Genomic DNA, 22,848 nt, shown 5'->3' with positions numbered 1-22,848 from the left:
GTTTTTTTTTGTGTGGGTGTTAAAAGTGTCTGAGGCCTGAACCAAACTCAGGTCCTCCTGACTCTGGGGCCAGTGCTTTACTCACTGCACCACCTAGCCGCCCCTGGAGATGAAAATTTTTGAGGTAGAAAACTCATATTGTCTTCTGTTTATAGCTCTATGGTTTTAAGCCTAGAATTATTCTTTGTTGACTTTTTTCAGAACATTTAACTCTTTCTTAGCTAAGTAATATGACTTAGCATGTCCAGCAGCTTTTTAACCAAATACTCAGGATTAGGAATCATTTGGATCTGTGTGGATGCTGATGGAAGAGCATTCTGTAGTTTCATTCCATGGCTGGTTAGAACCAGCTTTGGTTCAGTTAACTAACATTAAATATATGAATCGAATTGCCTTCCTTTAAATGATACTTCTGAACTGCTCTTCTCAGTCTACTTGTTAAGACATGAGCCTGCTGTCTCTGAGAAGTTTGTGAGGCCTCTATTAGGTCTCTTCTCTTAGAATTGAAACTGGGATTGAATGTTACTTGAAATCTTTTGCATTTGGAGGAAATAGCTTATATTTGTATAACTATTATCTGAATTTATTCATCTTACTTTATAGGGAAAGATATTAAGTAAATGAGTTAATGCATGTGAGAGGATTGCTATTTATATTTAACACTTTGACTTTGGGTATTCAGTCAGTCTCTGGCCCTTATTTTCATCAGTTAAATGAGAGGTTTGGGCTAGATAACCTTTAAAGCCCTTCTGACTCTAAAATTCATAATTCTAAGAAGTCATTTAGTCCAATGGTTCCCAACATTTTTGTTTTGTGACCCTCTTTCAACGACAAAAAAAAAGTGTTGTGAATCCCCAGAATAATAGAATATACTACTCATAATATTCATTTAGGTTTATATATTAAATGCTTACAGTAACTAGATTGACACCTTTTGCCCCTAAAGCCCCAAATTAAAATTTGTAAAATAGAAAAATTATGAAAACTAAACATAAACATTAATAAAGCTAATTGTAAAATGATTATGGATTTCTTATGTGTGACATTCTGTAAGAATTAAAAGAAGCAATTCAGAAAGACTGTATTCTTACTATCATTTGCAAGTCTTAATGTTAATTTTTTTATTTTCTTTTGCTTTTTGGAGGGCAATTGGGGTTAAGTGACTTGCCCAAGGTCACATGGCTAGGTAAGTGTTAAGTGTCCGAGGCCAGATTTGAACTCAGGTCCTCCTGACTCCAGGGCCAGTGCTCTATTCACTGCGCCACCTAGCTGCCCCTTAATGTTAATTTTTTTTAACAGATTTTGTTGATTGCAAATAACATTTAAAATGAAAAAAGTTAAAACTTGGAATATGTTTCACATAATATACTAATTATGTTTAAATTCAATTTCACTGATGGACTTACCTAAACAAAGTTTGGCTATTTTTTTTTTTGGTTCAACAACATTATTTTAAACCTGGTTTTATAGTAAGGTTTTTTTTTTATCTATTTTTATTTAAAACACGAATAAAGCAAAAATGCTTGCCCATACAAATATGTGATTGGTGGAATTTTTATTCTTTTTATTGCAAAATGAAAATTCATTTTTTATCTTTACCCACTTAACCAATCAAAGAAAATGAATGTTGGCTCATTTTAATATAAAATACTTTTCTTCTGGCTGATGACAAGTGTGTTATTAAGTAAATATACTTAAAAGTTCAATTGTATTATGTTGCCTTTTTTTAAACTATGTTTATATAAATACTGGCATACTCCTACAGTGGTACACTAGGCTATACTCTTACAGAAATGATTTGATCAGTGTTGTTCATTTAAAAGTCCACCACATAGAATAGTAACTTAATTAGAGGATAAGTCAAATTACAAAACAGCCTTCTGAAATCAAAGACGGTATAAGGTTGTTTTTGCGGAGTATTTGTGAGAGTCTGTAATGGTTTCAAGATGACTTGTAACATATATGCTCAGTGATCATGGTTTTCAAACAGCCTGATATTTGTGCTACAGGAATGGAAACATTTGTAACATCTTTAACATGTGAGTACACAAATGAAGGTGGGAGGAGCTATTCTGTACTCTGTACAGTGTACAGAACAAAAATGTGGATACATGCACAAACATTAGTTGGGAATTGGTTTATGCTAGAAATTGAACCCTTGTGGTTAGTTTGGAAACAATTTGATGACAGGTTGAGAAACTACAAGAACATGTTGGGCTCTGACGTGATCAGAGTTTTGATCTAATTGCTACACAAACTGAAATTGTGTGCATGATTGTGACAGTTTTGAATTGCAGAAAGAAACCTATACTACTTCAAACGTGTGCATGCTTGTCCTCACAGAGGAAGGATTTACTTGGAACATAATTGGGTACTTATTTTATTGTTTTTGGTGCCCAGGAAGAATTTTTAGCATGGACCTCTTGAACTGTTTGTTGCAAACCTAATCGGGAACCATTTTTGTTTTACAAGTTAGTAGACTGAATTTTTTACTTGTAGTTTGGACCAGAAACTGAGTTTATTGGTTACTTATGTACTACTTCAAAATACTACTGCCTCTAAACAATTTTAAGAAAGGGAGGGAAAGGTGCTTTAATTTTGGTGGCTCTCAGTGCTTGTCAAAGTAATACTGATGAGAGAGGCAACAATTGAAAAAAAAAACTGTTTGGATTCAAACTTATAGATTAATTTCCTACAGTGTAAAAAGCAAAGTTTTGTGAATCTAACTGCATTGTAATGAAGGATATACCTGTAGCCTGTGTTTAGGTGGGAGAAAGGCATATTTACTGTGCTATTAGTAAAATATAATTGGGTCTAAATTTTGGTAGTAGGAAAACAGTAGAATTATTTTGAACTTTGGGGGAAGGTTGTTACTAAATTTAATCATCATAAAAAGGTTTTTAAATTTTTAAATTAACTGTCTACTCTAGGTTAAATACTCTGCAAAATTTTCATAAACCCATTCCAAATAAAACCATTAAGAATTGTAAATTTGATTATGGAATTTCAGTTAAGCATATGAAAATTCCCTATTCTTTTCATAATATACATGTCATATCCTTTGGTAGTTTTTTGAACAACATGTCATGACTTTGAAACTAGCAACTTTTAAAGGTAAAAATTGTCAATAATTCAGCCACAGAAGACTATTATATTTTTCAGTTGATGTAATGTAGTTCTAGGCTGTATATAGAACATTTTAGGATAATTCTGTAATTTTTGACAATTTAATAATTGACAATTTGATAATTATTAACAGTTGTATGTAAACCAAACTGCCTCCAGATCTCTTAAGGTTTGGGAGTCAGCATAATTTAGTAGAAAGAGTGCTTGCTTTGGAGCACTCTTGGCTCAAGGTCCTTGGTTCAAGTCCTTCTTCTGCCTTAAGCAATTTAACCTTTTTAGCCCTAGTTGTTTTTTTTTTTATTTAAATAAGGGAGTTGGACTAGATTTATTGGTGTAGCTACGTGTCACAGTGGATAGAGTGCTGGGCTGGAGTCAGGAATACCTGAGTTCAAATCCAGCCTCAGACTCTAATCTTTGTGACCCTAGGCAAGTCACTTAACCTCTGTTGCTTTAGTTTCTTCCGCTGTCCAATGGGGGAAGAATAACATCATCTACCTCACAGAGTTGTTGTGAGGAACAAATGAGATAATATTTGTAAAGCACTTAGCACAGTGCCTGCAGGGCACATATTAGGCACCTTATGTGTGCTTATTTCCTTCCTCTCTTCTGTGGTCTTGTAGCTCTAAACTTGTGATCCTGAAAGAAAGTATTTGTAGCTTTTTTAGTGAACTTTAATTTTAAATGTGTTCAATTCTCTATTTCCATTTATAGAACTCAAACCTAAGCTTGCACAAAAGAAAAGAATACAGTTTGTTTTTTGGCAGTGTGTTTTTCCTGCTACATCTATAGCTTACTATACTTTTAATCATTTGAATTTTTTTCCCCCAGAAATACCTTTTCTTACCAACTATTTACATTTGTTAGGATATGACAGCTTGCTACAAATGTGGTGTCTTCTAACTTTTCTCCTTTAGGTTTCCAAAATATTTGTGAGGACAAAAGGCTCCCTGGGTAACTTACAGGTTCATATACTTTTTACTGTTTTGGGAAGGTGGAAAGATCTAGTAGAATTGGGGGGAAGACATGTAGGAATAGTATCATGATGGTGACCGTCTCCATATGTGCCATTTGCAAATAGCTCATCCAAGGACAGGGAAAGTATAAATTGCATTAATATATTTCATAGCTATGTCCTTAGTGTCTCAGTACCATAACATTATGAGAATCACATTGCTTTCATTGTTATGTTTTAAATATTTTATATTACTGTTGATTTGTTATTCTATCAAGTATTTGCTTATATCACTTAGTAGCAAAAAGGATTCTAGGCCTATTTTCTTGTATTCTGCTGGTGCCCCCGAGTGGTAAGATTAAGAACTACAGTAGAATGCTGAGGAAAGGAGCTTAAAGATTTTAGAAATAAAAACAGATTACCCCTATTGTATGTGTAGCAGGTTGAAATTATTCTAATAGAAAATGACGTCTCTAAAGTGGTGGGATTGTCCTTGGCACTGAGTAAGCAGTTAATAAATCCTTTATAATAGTAGCCTTGAGTTCTGAGTTAAGGTAGAGATCATTGAAACAATGAAAGTATTCTCTTGAATTTTTCCACTCCTTAATTTTAACTGTGGTATTTTTTTAAGACTTTAAAATTGATTTGTATGGAGAAAATGCAATTGGATAATTGGTACCCACCTGTGTCTTAAAAAGTAGCTTGGGATAACTCGAAAAACATTTTAGGCCTGTTTTATTCATTGAACTTACATTTTAGCTCATTCCATTTAGTGTCACAAATATTGCAATTCAGCAAGCATTTTAAGTATAAGACATTGTGCTGGTCTACAAATGAATGAATGACAGAGTCCTGAATTTTTCCATAGGTCATTTTCTGTCATAACATAGAATTGAAGCTTCCAGATGTCTTGTAGTTTATTTAAATATTGACTGCTTTAGGGTTGGCTAGGTGGCACAGTGAATAGAGCACTGGCCCTAAAGTCAGGAGGACCTGAGTTCAAATCCGGCCTCAGACACTTAATACTTACTAGCTGAGTGAACTTGGGCAAGTCCCTTAACCCCAATTGCCCTGCCTTCCCCCCTCCAAAAAGCAGCAAATAAATAAATATTGGCTTCTTTGACTTGTCTTAATAGAAAATCTCTGCAAATTCTCTCCCTCAAGTCCTTTTTGGTTTCCTGTCTGGTGGTCTATAATACCTAATAACTTTCTCTTTCCTTTCTTTCTTTCTTTCTTTCTTTCTTTCTTTCTTTCTTTCTTTCTTTCTTTCTTTCTTTCTTTCTTTCTTTCTTTCTTCCTTCCTTCCTTCCTTCCTTCCTTTCTTTCTTTCTTTTCTTTCCATATAGTTTATTTATTTTCAGTTTTCAATATTCACTTCCACAAGATTTTGAATTCCAAATTTTCTCCCCATCTCTCCCCTTCCCCCACCCAGGACAGCATGTACCCCAATCACCCTTTCCCCCAAATCTGCCCTCCCTTCTATCATCTCCCCCTTTTCCCATCCCCTTCCCTTCTATTTTCTTGTAGGACAAGATAGATTTTTATACCCCATTGCCTGGGCATGTTATTTCCCTGTTGCATGCAAAAACAATTTATAACATTCATTTTTAAAGCTTTGAGTTCCATATTCTCTCCCTTCCTCCCTCCCTACCCACCCTCATTGAGAAAGCCAGCAGTTCGGTATAGGTCATACATGTGTAACCATGCAAAACATCACTATAACAGTCATGTTGCAAAAGACTAACCACATTCTCCTCTATCCTGTCCTGCCCTCCATTTATTCCATTCTCTCCCTTGACCCGTCCCTCTACAAAAGTGCTTGCTTCTGATTACCCCTTCCCCCAATCTGCCATCCCTTTTATTATCCTCTCTCTCTTATCCCCTTCCCCCTTGCTTTCCTGCAGGGTAAAATAGAATTCGATACCCAATTGGGTGTGTATCACATTCTTTATTGAGGAACAAATGATATGAGAAACTTGTCCTGGTGTATACATATTCCAGGAAGACCACATACCTATTCATTGATCATGCCCTGTCAGCATGGTTGCTTTCTAATCCCTCAGTAAGATGTCACTGATCACAGCATGCTACCCCTTCTTGTGGTGAGTAATGGATTTCCTTATTCCTGGTGGCATCTTTGCCTTTTCAGTTTCTGAAATGTAGAAACAGCTGCTTCTTAGAAGTCCCAATTGACCCCAGAGACTCCTATGTCTTATAGTTTATTACTGTTCAAAGGTCCCTCTTCCTTTTCTCTTCTGTGTCAGATTGTTACATCCTCTAGCCTCTCAACAGATTTGTATTTCTCTCTTAACTCTGAAGCATCTCTTTTGTTTCCTACCTGGATTAATATTCTTTTAACAAGAAACATTTGGTCATTTCCACTGAGTTGGATAGTAGAGAAATCTTTTTCTGAGCCTTTCATCTTTTCTTTTAGTATTGAGACCAATTTGTACTTAGCATGCACTATTGTTTTCTTGTGGAAGAGCCACAGCTATTCAGTTCACTGGAATGAACAGTTCGCTCACTTTTCATTCTTGCTGAGATTTATAAAGGTTTTAGGAACATATGTTCCATATGTGTTTTTATAGTAGATTTGCTTCCTGTGGTGTGAGTGTTCATCAATTAATAGATTTCATCTTCTTGTTTTTAGACATTACCTGTTAGCCTTCACAAGGATTCCAAACTTTCTACCTCTTTCCTCTTGATTGAATAAAATGGTATGCTTGACCATTGATGCTTTCTCCACTGGCTTGTGTAGAAAGTAAAAATGGTATGGTTATTTTAGATCATGATCTAGAACTAGAAGGGACCTGAGAGGTTATATATTTCACCTTTTCATTTTACTACCTAGAAGACAGCCTATGATTCTTAGTTCAAATTACAAACAATACCTGCTTCAGAAATGAAGCTACAAACCAAAGGAAATTCTTTGTGGGTATTTTGTGAAAGAAATGAGTGTCACATGACTTTTGGCCCCTGCAGGTACACAAAATGAACTTATTAACTTTGTCACTAGTATACTCCCTTATTCCTACAGTTACTGCCTTGGTCCAGGAGCAACTGTCCTACTTACTACTTGATGCTTCCTGTCAGTTATCATTTTCTTTTTTATTTTTTTTTAAAGACAATATCCCATTCTTGAGAGAAAGCTTGGCCTGGTAGAAAAAGGGCTGATTTTGGTGGGGTAAAGGAGGACTATGTTCAGTTTCTAATTTTGACGTTTATTATCTTCATTACTCTTGGTCACAGATTTAACCTCTTAGTTTTCCAACCATCCAGCTAAGATGAGTTGTTGATTTGCATCACTTGTGGGGAGTTCACTATACAGAATCAGAGGTCTGAACAAACAAAAAATCCTCTCTGTATTTCTTAGTCCTTTGTGAATGATTTGTGATTTGGGTCTTTTTGCTTCAAGTATTTCATTGGAAGCAACTGCTGAAGGTTTAGCTAATTAATTAAATCCTTGCCACATGTTAGCTCACTTAAATCTTCCCATTCATTTAGCAAGCTTAGATTGTATGTCAAGCATTGTGGTAGGTACTGAGAATATAAAGACAAAAACTAAATAGACCCTGTTCTTAAATTTTATTGGGAACAGGGATTCAAATGCTATATTGATAGAAAAGTAAATACAGAAAACATGCAAAATGTATTCCAAATGGTTTCCTGGGAAGAAAAGGACAAGAGCAATTATAGGAATCAGGAAAGACTTTCTGCAGGAGATGGTATTGAGCTGAGCTTTGAAGGAAGCTAGGGATTCGATAAGGCAGAGGTGGAAAGGGAATGCTGGGAGATCACCTATGCAAAGTGACAAAGATGGAAGATGGAATGTCATATACAAGGAAGAGTGAGTAGGCCATTTCGCTCTTGCATTGAGTGTTTTAAAGAAAATGAAATGCACTAATCCTATACTTATAAAGCAGAACTTTTTAACCTGGAATCTACTTAAATATTCTGGTAATTATTTCAGTATAATTGGTTTTCTTTGTATTCCTATGAATTTTGTTTTATTCACTTAGACATTATTTTGAGAAGGGAGCCATAGACTTCATTGGTTCCATGACAAAAAAAGGTTAAGAACTTCTGCCATAAGGATAATCAAGTCAACAAGCAGTTATTAAGTGCCTACTATGTCAAAGGCACTGTGTGTGGACTGGGGATATAAAAATAGGGCAGAAAAGTAAAACCAATAAACAAAGATAAAACAAAAAGGGTAGATTGAATTTAAATTTTGGAGAATTTAAAAAGCTGAACAGAAGAATTTGCATTTTTATCTGAGAATCAGGAGGGAGCCAGTGCTTGAGTAAGGGAGTGACATAATATCAGTCTGGCAGCTGTATTGGATCCTTTGAAAAGGGAAGGGACTAGGCCAGTTATGAAACAGTTAGGAAGCTATTACAATAGTCTAGGTGGGATATTAGCTATTTGTTTCACCACATACTTGGTCTCTTTTTTTGTTTCCTTTTGAAAGCTTAAACTTGGTTGCAACTTAAATATTGTATCAAATTATGAACATGAAAATTGACCAAAAAATTTCTTAGGGAGAAAGGGTAAGAGTAATACCAAAAATGTTTTTAAAAAAAATTTTTTTTTCTTCTTCCCTTCACTCTAGGAGTACTTCATAGTGAAATAATTATTTCTCTTCTCCCAAACCAAAACCCATCTTCATAAAGCAAATTCTCTATGATTACCCAGTTACTGCACTACCCTTAACTGTTAACAATCTTCCTTAAATACATAGGTAGGATATAAAATGGTGATGACCTTTTTTTTTTTTTTTTTGGTATATGTACCTAGGTGATATAGGAGACAGAGCACTGGGCTTGGAATCAGGAAGATCTAAGTTCAAATCCAACTCCAGATACTTATTAGCTGTTTGACCTTGGGTAAATTATTTAACCTCTGTTTATATTAAATTCCTTATCTATAAAATGAAGTTAATAATAGCACCTACCTCCCAGGATTGATGTGTGAGGATCAAATGAGATAATATTTGTGAAGTGCTTAGTACAATGCCCAGCACATAGTAGGTATTATAGAAGTGCTACTTGCCATTATTATTAATATTAGTATTTTATTGTCATTATTACTTTCCTATTTTGTGCCAGGCACTGTTAAGTACTGGCAGTACAAAGAAAGGCAAAAAACAGCTCCTGCTCTACAGACAAAATAAATTGGGGGTAGTCTCAGAAGGAATGACCTAAGATTAAGGAGGTCTGGGAAAAACCTGATGCTTGAAGATGGCACATTAGCTGAAATTTGAAGGACACCTAACCCCTCCTCCCACCAAGGAAGCTAGGATGTGGGGGTGAGGACAAAATATTCCAGATAAATAAGGGACAGCCAGTGAAAATACCCATAGTATTTTCTGATACTTTTTCAGATATTTTCAGATACAGAGAAGATAGAGCATCTTATTCAAGGAACATCAAAGTAGGACAGTGTCACTGGATTACAGAGTATGTGGAAGGGCAAGGGAGGGGAATAAGGGATAAGAAGAATGGAAAGGTAGGAAGGGGCAGGGGCCAGGTTACGAAGAGCTTTAAAAGCCAAACCGAGGATTTTATATTCAATCCCGGAGGCATGATAGGGAGCCTTCCAAGCTGTTTGAAGAAGAGTTCTAGAAATGTTTGGAGAATAAAGATTTTTTTGGAAAAAGTTTATTGTCTTTCAGGCTAACTACTTTGAAGGGAATAATACTTCTTAATGTAAAGTATTTGCTTAAAAGCAGCCACCCTACTTGATAATCATCCCCTCAATGTGGAACCTTGCCAAAAATATTAGCGTTTGTGTGTATGTGTGTGTATGTATGTACGTATACATATGCACGGCAGCATAATGTCACTGCTATACCATCTCCCTATTTCCAGGAATTGGTTTTGATTTCAAAGAAGCCACATCCAAACAAAACAAAAAGCAAATGCCTTCGTTAACTACTTAAAGCTGTAATGACAGACTGTTTCAGTATACAATTTTAGGGGGTGGTGAGGTAGAGAATTTGGTAATGCTAGTTGATTTGGGAGGATATTCATCCTTGAATTTTCTTAAACTTCATAGTTTACTTGGAAAAACTCTTTAGTTAGGAAACATTTGTGATGACTCAAGTCTATGACTTGAAAAACTACCCTCAGGCTTTCTGTTGGTGGTAGGTGGGGAAATTGTATTTATAATTCTAAAGGGCTCTTCAGATTGAGAGAACTGAAAGAAACAGCTCTTTTAAAGCATTGGCATGAAATAGCTTGAAATTTGATTGGACTGGTCTGTTCTGAGTTGGTCTGAGGTGTTGCAAACATTTTCCTTCTGAAGGTTTGAAACTGAGTCTTGGGAGCATTTTAAGATTTCTCTTTATGAATAGAATCATTGTACAGAGGGGGGAAAAGTGTGGAGAAAAGTACTGGTTGTAGCCAAAACATTACTGAGGGACGTAGTATGATTTGTATAATTTTGGATCTGCATTTGGACCGTCATGTATATACATAAAGAAGGAAACAAGTATTAAGGACCGTCAGGTACTATGCAAAGCACTTTACAAATGTTATCTCATTTTAATCTCACAACAACCCTGGGTGGTAGGTACTATTATTATCCCCATTTTAGAGTTGACAAAACTACAGGGTCACACAACTATACTGAATTTGAACTCAAATCTTCCTGGCTTCAGGCCCAGTGTTTTATCCACTGCACCACCTAGCTACCTCATAACATGGCTTGTATTGTCACTGTTTCTTTATTACAGCATATGTAGGGCACTTTTTATCCTCGTATATTTAGGAATGTGATCATTATAAATGATTAACTCTTGTGTGTACTTTGATAATTGTTTTAGAGTACAAGAAAAAAATCCTTTGTTTCAGCTGTAACCAACATAGTTCATAGCTGATACTTCGGATCCTTCCATATTGCTTGGGGATGGTTGGTTGGAGTCAGTGTGATTGATTCATTAATTCAGCTGGATTTGGGATCAGAACACTTCGTTTTCAATCCTGTTTCTGCCACTTGAGCTTTTTAACTTTTGTCAAGTCACTTGACTTCCTCTGGGCCTTTGTTTTCTCTTATGAAGAATGAAGAGGGTTCTAGACTAGAAGGGAACACTAAAACTTTTATTCTGTCATTCTGTTACATGACTTAGTTCCATTAGTTTACCTATTCTTTGACTACTTCATTGTGTTTAGGAAGCAAATACTTTACATCAACTGTGCAAATTAGTCTTAGCCCTTCTTACTACTATCACCAATGTTGTTTTTAGTTTGATTCCATGCTGATTATACTATGATTTTTGTTATTAATGTGCCTTAAAGTTTTTAGATAAACTCTGCAGTTCTCTAGCCTTTGTGATTAAGCTTATGGGAGAAAAGACAAAGTCTTTGCTTATAGGATAATTTTTTTTTTTTGCTTTTTGGAGGGCAGTCGGGGTTAAGTGACTTGCCCAAGGTCACACAGCCAGTGTGTGTGTGTGTGTTAAGTGTCTGAGAACAGATTTGAACTCAGGTCCTCCTGACTCCAGGGCTGTTGCTCTATTCACTGTACCACCTAGCTGCCCCTCTTACAGGATATTTTTAAAACTGTGATTTGAAACTGCAAAATTCCTTACTTAGCACTATTCTAACCAAATAACTGCTTTAAGTAGATATAATGTGAACATGAAAGAAAGTGAGAAAAGCTCTTCCTTTTGTTTACTTTGGAAATCTTATCTACCACCATTGTTTCAATTGTTATCATTATGTAAACAAAATATCAGATTTAGATATTAGTGCCTTGTTTCTCCTCTGAACTCCAGTCCCACTTTTCTACATAATTGGTACTCCCATTTTCCCAGTTATTAGCACTGGAAATCTCAGAATAATTTTTTACTTTTTCCCTTTTTCATCTACTAGTTTAAATAGTTGTCAAGGCCTATGATGCTTTTACCACAATATCCCATCTCTCTCCTCCCTACTCACATTGCCATTACCTTAATTCAGGCCATATCACTTCATACTGGAACTATTGTAATAGCCTTGTTGCTAGTCATGTCATTAGTCTCTACCCTATCCAATCCATCCTTCAGTTTTTCGTAATGCTCAAATGTGATTGTGCTAATTTACTGTTCAGAAACCTTTAGTAGATTCCCATTACATTTAAACCTGGAATCTGGCCCCCAGGCACTTAACACTAGCCATTTAACCTTGGGCAAGTCACTTAACCCCAATTGCCCTTCCTTCCCCCCTCCAAAAAGCCAAAAAAAAAAAAAAAAGAAATATTTATTAAGTACCTAAAGAGAGGCAGCTAATGGCACAGTGGATAGAGCACTAGACCTAGAGTTATTAGGAAGACCTGTGTTACAGATCCAGCCTTAGACACTTAACTAGCCATGTGACTTTGGACAAGTCAATTAACCTCTGTTTGCTTTGGTTTCTTCAGTGATAAAATGGGGGATATAATACTTACGTAATCAGGTGGTTATGAAGCACAAATAAGATTATGTTTGTGAAAGTGCCTTGGCACATAGTTGCTGCTTGCTGCTGTTGGTCCTTTGTTCTCAAAGAGGACCATGACATCAGAGAGGTGATGCCGTGACATCCAAGTGAACTGGATTTAAGTGAGAGAAGACTTTGCAAAGTCAACAGCCTCACTTAAACTCCAGAGTGGATCTAAGTCTAGTGTCTAGATACAGATCAGGACAACTGGAGATAACTTAGGATGCTGTGGGGGATCTTGACCTTTTCAAGCCAAGGTTTTATTTATTTATTTATTTTTTTAAGCAATCGGGGTTAAGTAACTTGCTCAAGGTTACACGGCCAGGTGTTTCTGGGTGGGTGCTAAGTGTCCAAGCCCGGGATTCGATCTCCAGGTCTTCTCAACACTGGAGCCGGTGCTCTTACTTGCTGTGCTACCTGGCCGCCCCTAAGCCAAGGTTTTATATAGGTTTCAGTTTGACTGAGGCAGCACCTATTCAGTGATTAAAGTTTAATAAGAAATGAGGCACATAGTGGGTGCTATATAAATGCTTATACCTGACCCTGTCATTTCCCCTGGATACTATGTTAGGTCCTAGAGATACAAAGATAAAAACAAAGTAGGCCTTGGTCTCAAGGAGATTACATTCTGCTAGGACAGGGACAGAGACACAACAGTCACAATAAACACAAAAACTAACTTTGAGGCAATTATAGTAACTGGACAGTTTGGGATGGCCTCTAAGAGGTGTCATCTCATCCTTGGTTAGAAGAAAGGTAGGAATTCTGTCAAGGAGTGCGTTTTAGGTTTTAAGACTACTTTGTAAAGAAGAGGTGGGAGATGAAAGTTTGTCATTAGAGGAAGAGGTACAAAAGGTTGTATTGCAGAAACTAAAAGATAAAAAGCAAAAGCAAAGACAGTTCTTTCAAGCAGCAATAAGACCTGGAAATAATGCCACTGAAGCAACTTATAAAGTGGCTTATGTATTCAGGGGAAAAAAGAGAAACCATTCCGTGATACAGCAGTTGTGAAAGAATGCATTGTTGAAGTGGTAGGATGCTTGGACCCCGGTAGCGTTTCAAAGTACAAACTGCCTCTTTCAAGGAGAATCATAACTGACCAGCAGCATGAATTAGCCTTCAACTTGAGAGAACAACTTCATGCAATACTACAAAAGGAAAATATATATTATTCAGTTGCTTTGGATGAATCAACTGACACTACTGACTCAGCACAGGTTTTATCCTTCATTCTGGTCATAACAGGTTTTCTTTGCTATGAAGAGTTACAAGTGTCATAAAGTTGAACTTCATTTGGTAAATTTAGTGAGTACATGTATGGATAGTGCACTTTTCCATGACAGGAAAACATGGGGTTTATTGCACAGATTAAAAAAAGTATAAACAGATCCAAGTGCTCTTATTTATTTTCATTGTATCCTTTTTTTTTTTTGCTTTTTGGAGGGCAATTGGGATTAAGTAACTTGCCCAAGGTCACATGGTTAGTTTTTCTGTGTGTTAAGTGTCTGAGGCTTGATCGGAACTCAGATCCTCCTGGCTCCAGGGCTTGCGCTCTACTCACTGTACTACCTAGTCTCCCCTATTTTCATTTTATCTTGTATCAGCAAAATCTCTGTGCTAAAGCTATGATTTTAAGTGACACTTTGTAACAAGTTATAAGTATTATTAATTCTATTCATGCAAATGCAGCACAGCATTGCCATTTTCATAACATAGGAAAGTTGAATGATGAGGTATTCAGTGTGGATTTGCTGTATCATTCTAAAGTGTATTGGCTCTCACAGAGACAAGGTGTTAGCCAAAGTTTTATCTCTGCGAAAACAAATTGTATGAAGAACAGAATCAGCAATGTAAATTATTGAAAGAAGATTTCTATAGGAATGCAGCATTTCTATGCATGATATCATGTCAAATCAAAACGACTTGAATATTTCTTTGCGAGATAAAACTATGCCTATATATGATATGTGGCAAAAAAAAAAAATCCAAGCATTTCAAAAACAGCTAACTTTTTTCAAAAGACTTCTTTAAAAGAAAATTTTGGATGAACACTTTCCCCCAGTTAGCAAAGGTCATTGATGAGCAGGATGATTTATGCAAATCATTTGAAGAATAGGTAGCTATTATTGACAACTGGAGAATACAGTGAAAGAGGTTCACTGACTTTGACAATAATGACATCACATTCAAATTAGCATTTCACCTTCCTTGTTGATATCACCAAGGTGCCTAAAGAACTACAGATGGAATTGATGGAGGGCTCAGTAAATGACATTTTTAAGTCATTGTTTGATACTAAGAAAGATCCAGTTGAAATATGGGAAAATGCAATAGAATAACTATGCCTTTGGCAACATGTCCCCCAAAATGCTTTCTTACTTTTTCACCATTTATTGCTGCAAATTTACATTCTTTTACCTAACCCAAATCAGTATGCTCTTGAGGTCACAGCTGATCACAAGGATCAACTGAAACTGGACCTCCATGCTACAACCAAATATTCAAATCATTTCCAACAAAAAGTAGACACAAAAGCCATTAAAAGGCTAGTTAACTTTAAAATTAACAGTTTTAATTTTTTGAAATTAAGTACATAGTAGTTAGATTTTTACAAAATAATGTGCATTTTTAAGTATATCTAATTGAAGTTTCTGAATGCAGCCTTATTTGATTACAGCTAAATATTAATGCAGCCTTCCAACATAAAAAGGTTCCCTACCCCCAGTGTAGAAGAAACAGAGATACAATGTATTATATAGGGAACAGCTAATAGAATTGCTTTCAACATAGTGTGCACAAAAGGAGAATAATTTACATAACCCTGGTAAGGTAGGCTGCAACAAGGTTGTGAAGGGCTTTAGAAGCTAAACAAGAGGATTGAAATTTTACCTTTGAGAGAGGAGGGAGTCACTGTTATTGCTTGAGCTAGGAGGATGACATGGTCAAACTTAATGTGTTAAGAATATTAATTAGGGGGCAGCTAGATGGCGCAGTGAATAGAGCACCGGCCCTGGAGTCAGGAGGACCTGAGTTCTAATTTGACCTCAGACACTTAACACTTACTAGCCATGTGACCTCGGGCTAGTTGCTTAACCCCAATTACCCTGCATTCCCCCCACCAAAAAAGCAAAAATAGTTTATTTTTTAAAAGGAATATTAATTAGGAGGCTATGATCAGGGAAGTGATTAACTGGTAGCAATAAGTTTGGTATGATATTCAACAAACATTGTTTAAGTACCAAGCACTGCTCTTAATGCTGGGAATACAAGGACAAAAAATGACAGTTCTGCTCTTCAAGAAACTTACGTGGGATTTGATGTGTGCAGTTGAAGATATTCAAAATAAAAGCAAGGTAACTTGGGGAGGGGAAAGGTTAATATTAGTTAAATGAAGGGTTCGGAAAGGGCTTCATGTAGAAAGTGGCACTTGAGCTGAGTTTTGAAAGAAACAGGAATCTTTAGAGGAAGGTAAGAGAGGGGCATGTTCCAGGCATGGGAGAATAGTCAGTGCAGAGGCATGGAGATGGGAGACATAGTGTTATATGTTAGAGACAGCAAGAAAGCCAGCCTAACTTCATTGTAATATGTAACAAAGATGAAGGTTAGGGGTAGTCAGGTTGTGAAGGGGTTTTCAAAGCGCCCCCTCCCCCCATAGGAGTTCCCCTTGTAATCAATCTTTTATTTATTTATTTTTAGTTTTCAGCATTCATTTCCACAAGATTTTGACTTACAAATTTTCTCCCTGTCTTTCCCCCATCCCCACCCCAAGATATTGAGCCTACTGAATACCCCTTCCCCCAGTCTGTTCTCTCTTATATCCTCCACTATCCCCCCCTGAAATTTCTAGTAGGATTAAGATGAATTTCTTTACCCCAGTGCCTGTATACCTTATTTCCCAGTTGCATGTAAAAAAAAAAAAAACAGTTTTTTTTTAAACATTTGTTTTTAAAACTTTGATTTCCAGATTCTTTCCCTTCTTCCTTCCCCACCCACCCCCACTGGGAAGACAATTCAATATAAGTTGTACATGTGTAGTTACGCAAAATGTTTCCATAGTAGTTATATTGTGAAAGACTAACTGTATTTCCCTCTATCTTATCCCACTCCCACTTATTCTGTTTTCTACTTTGACCCTGTCCCTTTTCAGAAGTGTTTGCTTATAATTACCCTCTGCCCCAATCTGCCCTCCATTCTATCATTCCCCCCCATCCCCTTCCCCCTACTTTACTGGAGGGTAAGATACCCAATTGAGTGTGTATATTAATTTCCCTCCTTAAGCCAAATTCAATGAGAATAAGGTTGACACCTTCCCTTTTACCTTCCTGCTCTTCCCTTCCATTGTAGTGGTTTTCTCTTAATTTTATTTTTTTAGATATCATCCCTTCCTATTCAGCTGATCCTGTGCCACCTATGTATACATGTACATACATATTGTAAATGTATGTGTGATGACCAACTTTGATAGACTGGACTCTTCTCAGCAATGCAGGGATATAAGTCAATCCCAAAAGACGCATGATGGAGAGAAAAATGTGCATCCAGAGAATTTCTTGAAGGATGATTTCTAGGCTCTTTTTTTGATCATGGCTTTCAGGTAGTCCAGTAATTTTTAAATTATCTCTCCTGGGTCTATTTTCTAGGTCAGTGGTTTTCCCAATGAGATATTTCACATTGCCTTCTATTTTTTCATTTGTTTGGATCTGTTTAATAGTATCTTGATTTCTCATAAAGTCATTAGCTTCCCTTTGCTCCAGTCTAATTTTGAAGGAATTATTCTCTTCAGTGAGTTTTTGAAATCCCTTTTCCATCTGGCAAGTTGGGCTTTTTAAGGCATTCTTCTCCTCATTGGCATTTTGGGCCTCGTTTGCCTCTTGAGTTAGTCTATTTTTAAAGGTGTTATTTTCTTCAGTATTTTTGGGGGTCTCCTTTAGCAGGCTGTTGACTCACTTTTCGTGATTTTCTTGATCATTCTCATTTCTTTTCCCAATTTTTCCTCCACTTTTCTTACTTGATTTTCAGAATCCTTCTTGAGCTCCTCCATGGCCTATAACTAGTTCATATTTTTCTTGGAAGCTTTTTATGCAGGAGTTTTGACTTAATTGTCTTCTTCTTGTTCCGTGTTTTGATCTTTTTTGTCCCCCAAAAAGGATTCTATGGTCTGATTGTGCTTCCTCATCTTGTTAGCCAATTACTTAAGTGACTTTTGAGCTCTTTGCCATGGTGAAACTCTGCTTCCAGAGTGGAGAGAACTGTGTCCCAAATTGCTGGGGTTTTCACAGTTGCCGGAGCTATTAGTTGGGTGCCCTCTCTACAGCCCCCACAAGCTCTGTCACACTGGCATTTCTCACCCCAAGACCACCACCCAAGACTGTGACCCAGATCCAAGCAGGTCAAAGCAATAGCGATTACCCTCTGAATGGTTGCATTGTCCCTCTTCGATCTGCAGGCCAGGAGCTCTGGAGGCAGCCACACAGCAGCAGCAGCAGGCATTGTGCCTCTGGCCACCTCTTGCTCGGGGGTAGGGGCCAGACTGCACTCTTCTCCACCCAGTTCCAACAGAGTTCTTCACTGACCTTTTACTTTCTCTTTGGCGTTTATGGGTTGAGAAGTCTGTAAACCACCACAGCTGCCAGTGATTCACTCTCCTGAAGTCTGCTCTGAGCAGTCGGGGCTGCTGGTCAAAGCTGCCCCAGGTCTGGGCCCCGTGGCTTACGCAGGCCTGCTCAGTTCCTAGTCTGCTGTGATAGATCCTTCCTGTTGGCCTACTAGGCTATTCTTAATGGGAAATTTGTTTCTCTTTCACTTTGTGGGTTCTGTAACCCTAAAATTTGTTTAGAGTCATATTTTACAGGTATTGGAGGTGGTTGGTGTGGGAGCTCACGAAAGTAACTGCTTTTACTCCACCATCTTGGCTCTGTTCCCCAGGAGTTTCATTTTGGTCCTGGAGGTAATAGGGGGAGTACCTGGAATTTGTGTAAGGGAGCGATGTGGTCAGATTGGCATTTTAGGAAAATCACTCACAACTATATGGAGGATATATTGAAGTGGCGGAGAGACTTAAGAGAGGGAGTTCAATTAATTGAAGTAGTCCAAATGAGAGAAGGTGGTTTCAATCAGGCTTGTGGCCATATGAATAGAAAAAAGAAGACATTACTGAATTAGTGTTAGAGAAGGAAACAAACATTTTCAGACACTGCCAGGGTATGTTCCTTCCTTCCTTCCTGCTTGCCTGCCTTGTTTCATTTTGTGGAACTGGGATGGTGAATTAAATTGTTACAATCCCTGGGTTTCAGTTTTCTCATTTGTAAAATGAGGGTGTTGGATTAAATGGCCTCTGAGACCATCTTTAGATCTATGCTCTGGTGTATGCTTTCTGCTTCTCTTAGGATATGGTATCACTTCAGGTGTATTTCATTTATATCAATTTCATAAAGTATTGAGTTTTCATGCAAGAGTAATGGCCTGATTGCCTAGGCCAAAATATAGAATTGAAATTGTTGTTTCCCAAATGATTTAATGTGATATTCTTTTTTTTTTTTTTATGCTGAACAAAATTTAATTTTTTAACAAATCAAAAAAGCATTTTATGATCATACAGTGCCTTGGTCATTATCATTGACATTTATTTTCAAGTTCTATGGAGGTATGAGTTTGGGTTGAGTGTTCTGATTTTGATATACCTTGTAAAGAAATGACTTCTGGAATAAGCCTAACATCAGATTATATCTCACGAATGTTTCCAGAACTTTAATGTGATATTCTATAAGGGAATCTATTTAAAATCCAGTGTAATGAAGATATAGCTTATATGAGTAGAAATCCTTAAGGCTGACTAAAGGAACGGACAAAAACAATTCCAAGCATTTAAGACCTTAAAATCAAGGAAAAACAGGAAATAAATAACCTTTTATAATCTGCTTTTGTAGCTAGCCTTATTTCATGTGATTCCCTTTAGCTGTTTTGTTTTATCCAAAAGCGAATTATTTTCCATCTGCTGTTTCTGTCATGCTTTTTCTATCTCAGTGGTAGAGTTGAAAGAACATTGGATTTGGAGGACTAATGATCAGATCCCAATTCTTCTATTTACTACTATTGTCACTTTGCACAAGTTCTCTTTTATTATCATCTGTAAAATGGGGGAGTTGAAGTAGATGATCTCTAAGGTTTCTTATTACTCTAACTCTGGTCTTAGAATTCTTTGCATATTCTCCCTGCCATATATGCAGAATTGACCACCCCTCTTCTCTTATCTCTACTTCTGTTCTAGTTATATCTTTCCCTTACTTCAAAACCCAGTTCAGATACTATTTCCTACATGAAATTTTCCCTGTCATCCCTCTACCCTGCTGTCTCCTTCCCATTACATCCCTCTCCCTTACAAATGTTTGATAGGATTTTGCCTAGGTCGCCTGTGGCCTTATTTCATTCTCCCTTGCATCATAGTTATTTATATTCTTGTGCTATTCCTCCATCCTAAGCTTCTTAATAGAGTAGGATTTATGTTATTTTTGTTAACACAAACCCATTATTTCATACAATACATAGATAATTAATATTTATTGTTTTAAGTTGAAGTAGATAGAGAACCTGTCCAATCATAGACCAGATATGTTTAATCTATCTGGTAATGCAGAAAGCATTACCTTCAAAAATTCTTGATAAACATAATGTGATCTTTAGATGGCTGCTTCTGTGTGTGGTTTCTTCTTCTAGTACTACTAGTACAACTACCACCACTAAAGTGTTTGAGGAGAATTGTATTAGCGAGTGAAAGAAATGGAGTGAATACTCTCTACTATCACTGTGGCTGCAAAACTAATTGGTAATAAGGGAAACCCCTATCTTATATATGTACTTCATAAGAGGGATCCATGTTGAAGACCTGACTCAGGTGCTTGAATTTTACTGTGTAGTTAGCATTTTTAAAGATATTCCCCTGCATGTGGTTTCATATGATTTGCTTTAAATTAGTTTGAGTTTCCTTATGGGGCCCAAGAATTCTGATTACTTATCTGAGCCTTCCACTGCTTATTCACTATTGAATGCCTTTTCTTTACCAGGTACATACTAAGACAGACCTATGATACCATAGAAATTTCTTTGAACACTGTTTTTATATTTCAGATTTAATCCAGTGCACAAATGAGATGAATGTGAACATCCCCCAGTTGGCAGACAGCTTGTTTGAAAGAACTACTAACAGTAGTTGGGTGGTAGTCTTCAAGTCTCTCATTACAACTCACCATTTGATGGTATATGGAAATGAGGTAAGCTGTGTTTCTGGCAATGGCTAATTCTCTGTGTATTACCTGCTTATTCAGTTTGTTCTTTTCATTAGATATTTAGCTTCTAGTAGTCCAGAGGAAAAGTGATAAGGATCAAAACTATAGTGGAGAGAAGGGGACAAATACAGTAAATGTTATGGAGTTAGAAATGACAAGATTTGACAACTGAGTCAATACAGAGGATGAGGAAATACAGAATGGAGGTTGGCACTGAGGATGCAAAACTAGGGAATTGGAAAGATGTTGGTGCTCTTGATAGAAATAGGCAAGTTCAGAACAGGGATAGGTTGTTTGAGGAAAATAATGAGTTCAGTTTTGGACATGCTGAGTTTGACATGCCCATAAGACATGAAATTCTTAATGACAAGTAGGGTCAAATTGGTAATGTAGGTCTGAAACTCAGAAAAGAGGCTAAGGCTGGACATATAATTTTGGGAATCATCTGCAAAGAGATAATAAAACCTGGTGAATTGATAAGGTCACTAATTGGAAATAAGAGAAGAGGGCTCAGGAGAGAGTCTTACAGGACACCTGCTTTTCTCCCTTGCTCCCCAAATACTTGGAAAACGAATAGTAGTAGAAAGAGGAGAATAAATGATAGATTCATGAGAGACAGTGTAACATAGAGTCTTAAGAGTCAGGAAAACCTTGGTTACTTAATCGTTGTGTTTCCATGGGCAAGTCCCTTAAGCTCTGAGCCTTAAGTTTCCCTAACAGTAAAATGGGGATATAACCTGTAATTTGTACTTTTTTTGTTTTTTGCAGAGTTGAGGTGAAGCTTTAAATTAGATAATGTATAAAAAGTGCTTTGCAAAATTGAAAGGATTATATAAATGTTATTTGCTATTAATGAAAGTAATATCATTAATCATGGATATTTATGGTATAGACCTAACCTTTTGGGTCTCTAGTGGAACCAAGTTCTAATATGAAATGATCCCTCAAGTTCCACTGTCAGAGCACTTGGTCAAGGTATACCACTGGCCTGATAGATCATGGTATTTCTTTTATTCTCATATATGTTCTTAATTCCTGTATACAAAACAGTACTTGTTTGGGAAGGCACTGGCTTAAAAAGAGAGGCCATGATACAGTGGTCTCTGTGGAGATGGTTGGTATCATTTTTATGATTTCCTTTTGAAAAGCTGTTATGGATCATTATGCTTTGCTAGGATGCCTGGACCATTAGGTATATGTTAATCATTTCAAATAGCTTTTTTCTTTAAAAAAAAAAATGATGCTTTAAAACTTTAGCCTTTTATCTAGATGATTGGTGACAAACAACTTTTTAAAACAAGTTTAACTAATTTTATTTTAACAAACTCTTATAACTGGCATAGAATTCTCTATTTCCTGTAAAACCTTTGGTGTTTTATGTTCTCTGCTATTTCTGTAGTTATGATGCTTTGATAAACATCCTAAAGATAGTGAAGCTGCTTTTTATCTATTTAGTTGATAAATTTAGATCTGACACCAGCATATGAGCTATAAAAGTTAAGCTTGTAAAACTTAATGAAATCCTTTAACCATAAGTTTTCTGATTCTCAAATTATTGTTGAAATAAGATGCCAATAGGCTGAATTGATACAATGTGCATTTCTTTTCCTTTCTAGCGCTTTATCCAGTACTTGGCTTCAAGGAACACATTGTTTAATTTAAGCAATTTTTTGGACAAAAGTGGATTGCAAGGTAAGAAAAATTCAGAATATAATTTCAAGAAAATGTAGTAATGTGATGTTCGTATGTCTATGTTGTACCATTTAGAGAATGAGGTGTGGAGGGAAAATCATGTTAGTGATTAGCTGGGATTGTAATTTAAAGTATAAAACATTTGTGAAGTGCTTGGTGAGCCTTAAAGTGCTATATAAACACTAATTATTACTAAATATAAGTAATAGTTTCACAGATTTTGCTTCTTAAAACATAGGCAGGGGGCAGCTAGGTGGCGCAGTGAGTAGCGCACACACACACACACACACACACACACACACACACACACACACACACACACACACACACACACACACAC

The 22,848-nt window shown here is 36.6% G+C and overlaps 1 protein-coding gene across 17 annotated transcripts in view; it reads left to right on the top strand.

The window, feature by feature from the left end:
- The window catches only part of PICALM (phosphatidylinositol binding clathrin assembly protein), a 133,729-nt gene that overhangs the window by 21,751 nt on the left and 89,130 nt on the right, over positions 1 to 22,848 (top strand). For 16 of the 17 annotated variants that reach the window (XM_069071013.1, XM_069071029.1, XM_069071022.1 and 13 more), the window contains exons 2-3: positions 20,659 to 20,801; positions 22,433 to 22,508. In XM_069071013.1, coding sequence (XP_068927114.1) covers positions 20,659 to 20,801; positions 22,433 to 22,508 — 219 coding nt within the window. Of the gene's footprint in view, positions 1 to 17,109; positions 17,129 to 20,658; positions 20,802 to 22,432; positions 22,509 to 22,848 lie in introns of those variants that run through there. The other variant, XM_069071024.1, reaches the window with a different exon arrangement.

This window comes from Petaurus breviceps, unplaced genomic scaffold (genome assembly GCF_028583685.1).
Source record: "Petaurus breviceps papuanus isolate PSGF00001 unplaced genomic scaffold, PetGlider_PUasm1.0 90823, whole genome shotgun sequence".
Lineage (NCBI taxonomy): Eukaryota > Metazoa > Chordata > Mammalia > Diprotodontia > Petauridae > Petaurus > Petaurus breviceps.
The sequence above is the reverse complement of the archived record's forward strand: the minus strand, read 5'-3'. Positions and strand labels throughout refer to the sequence as shown.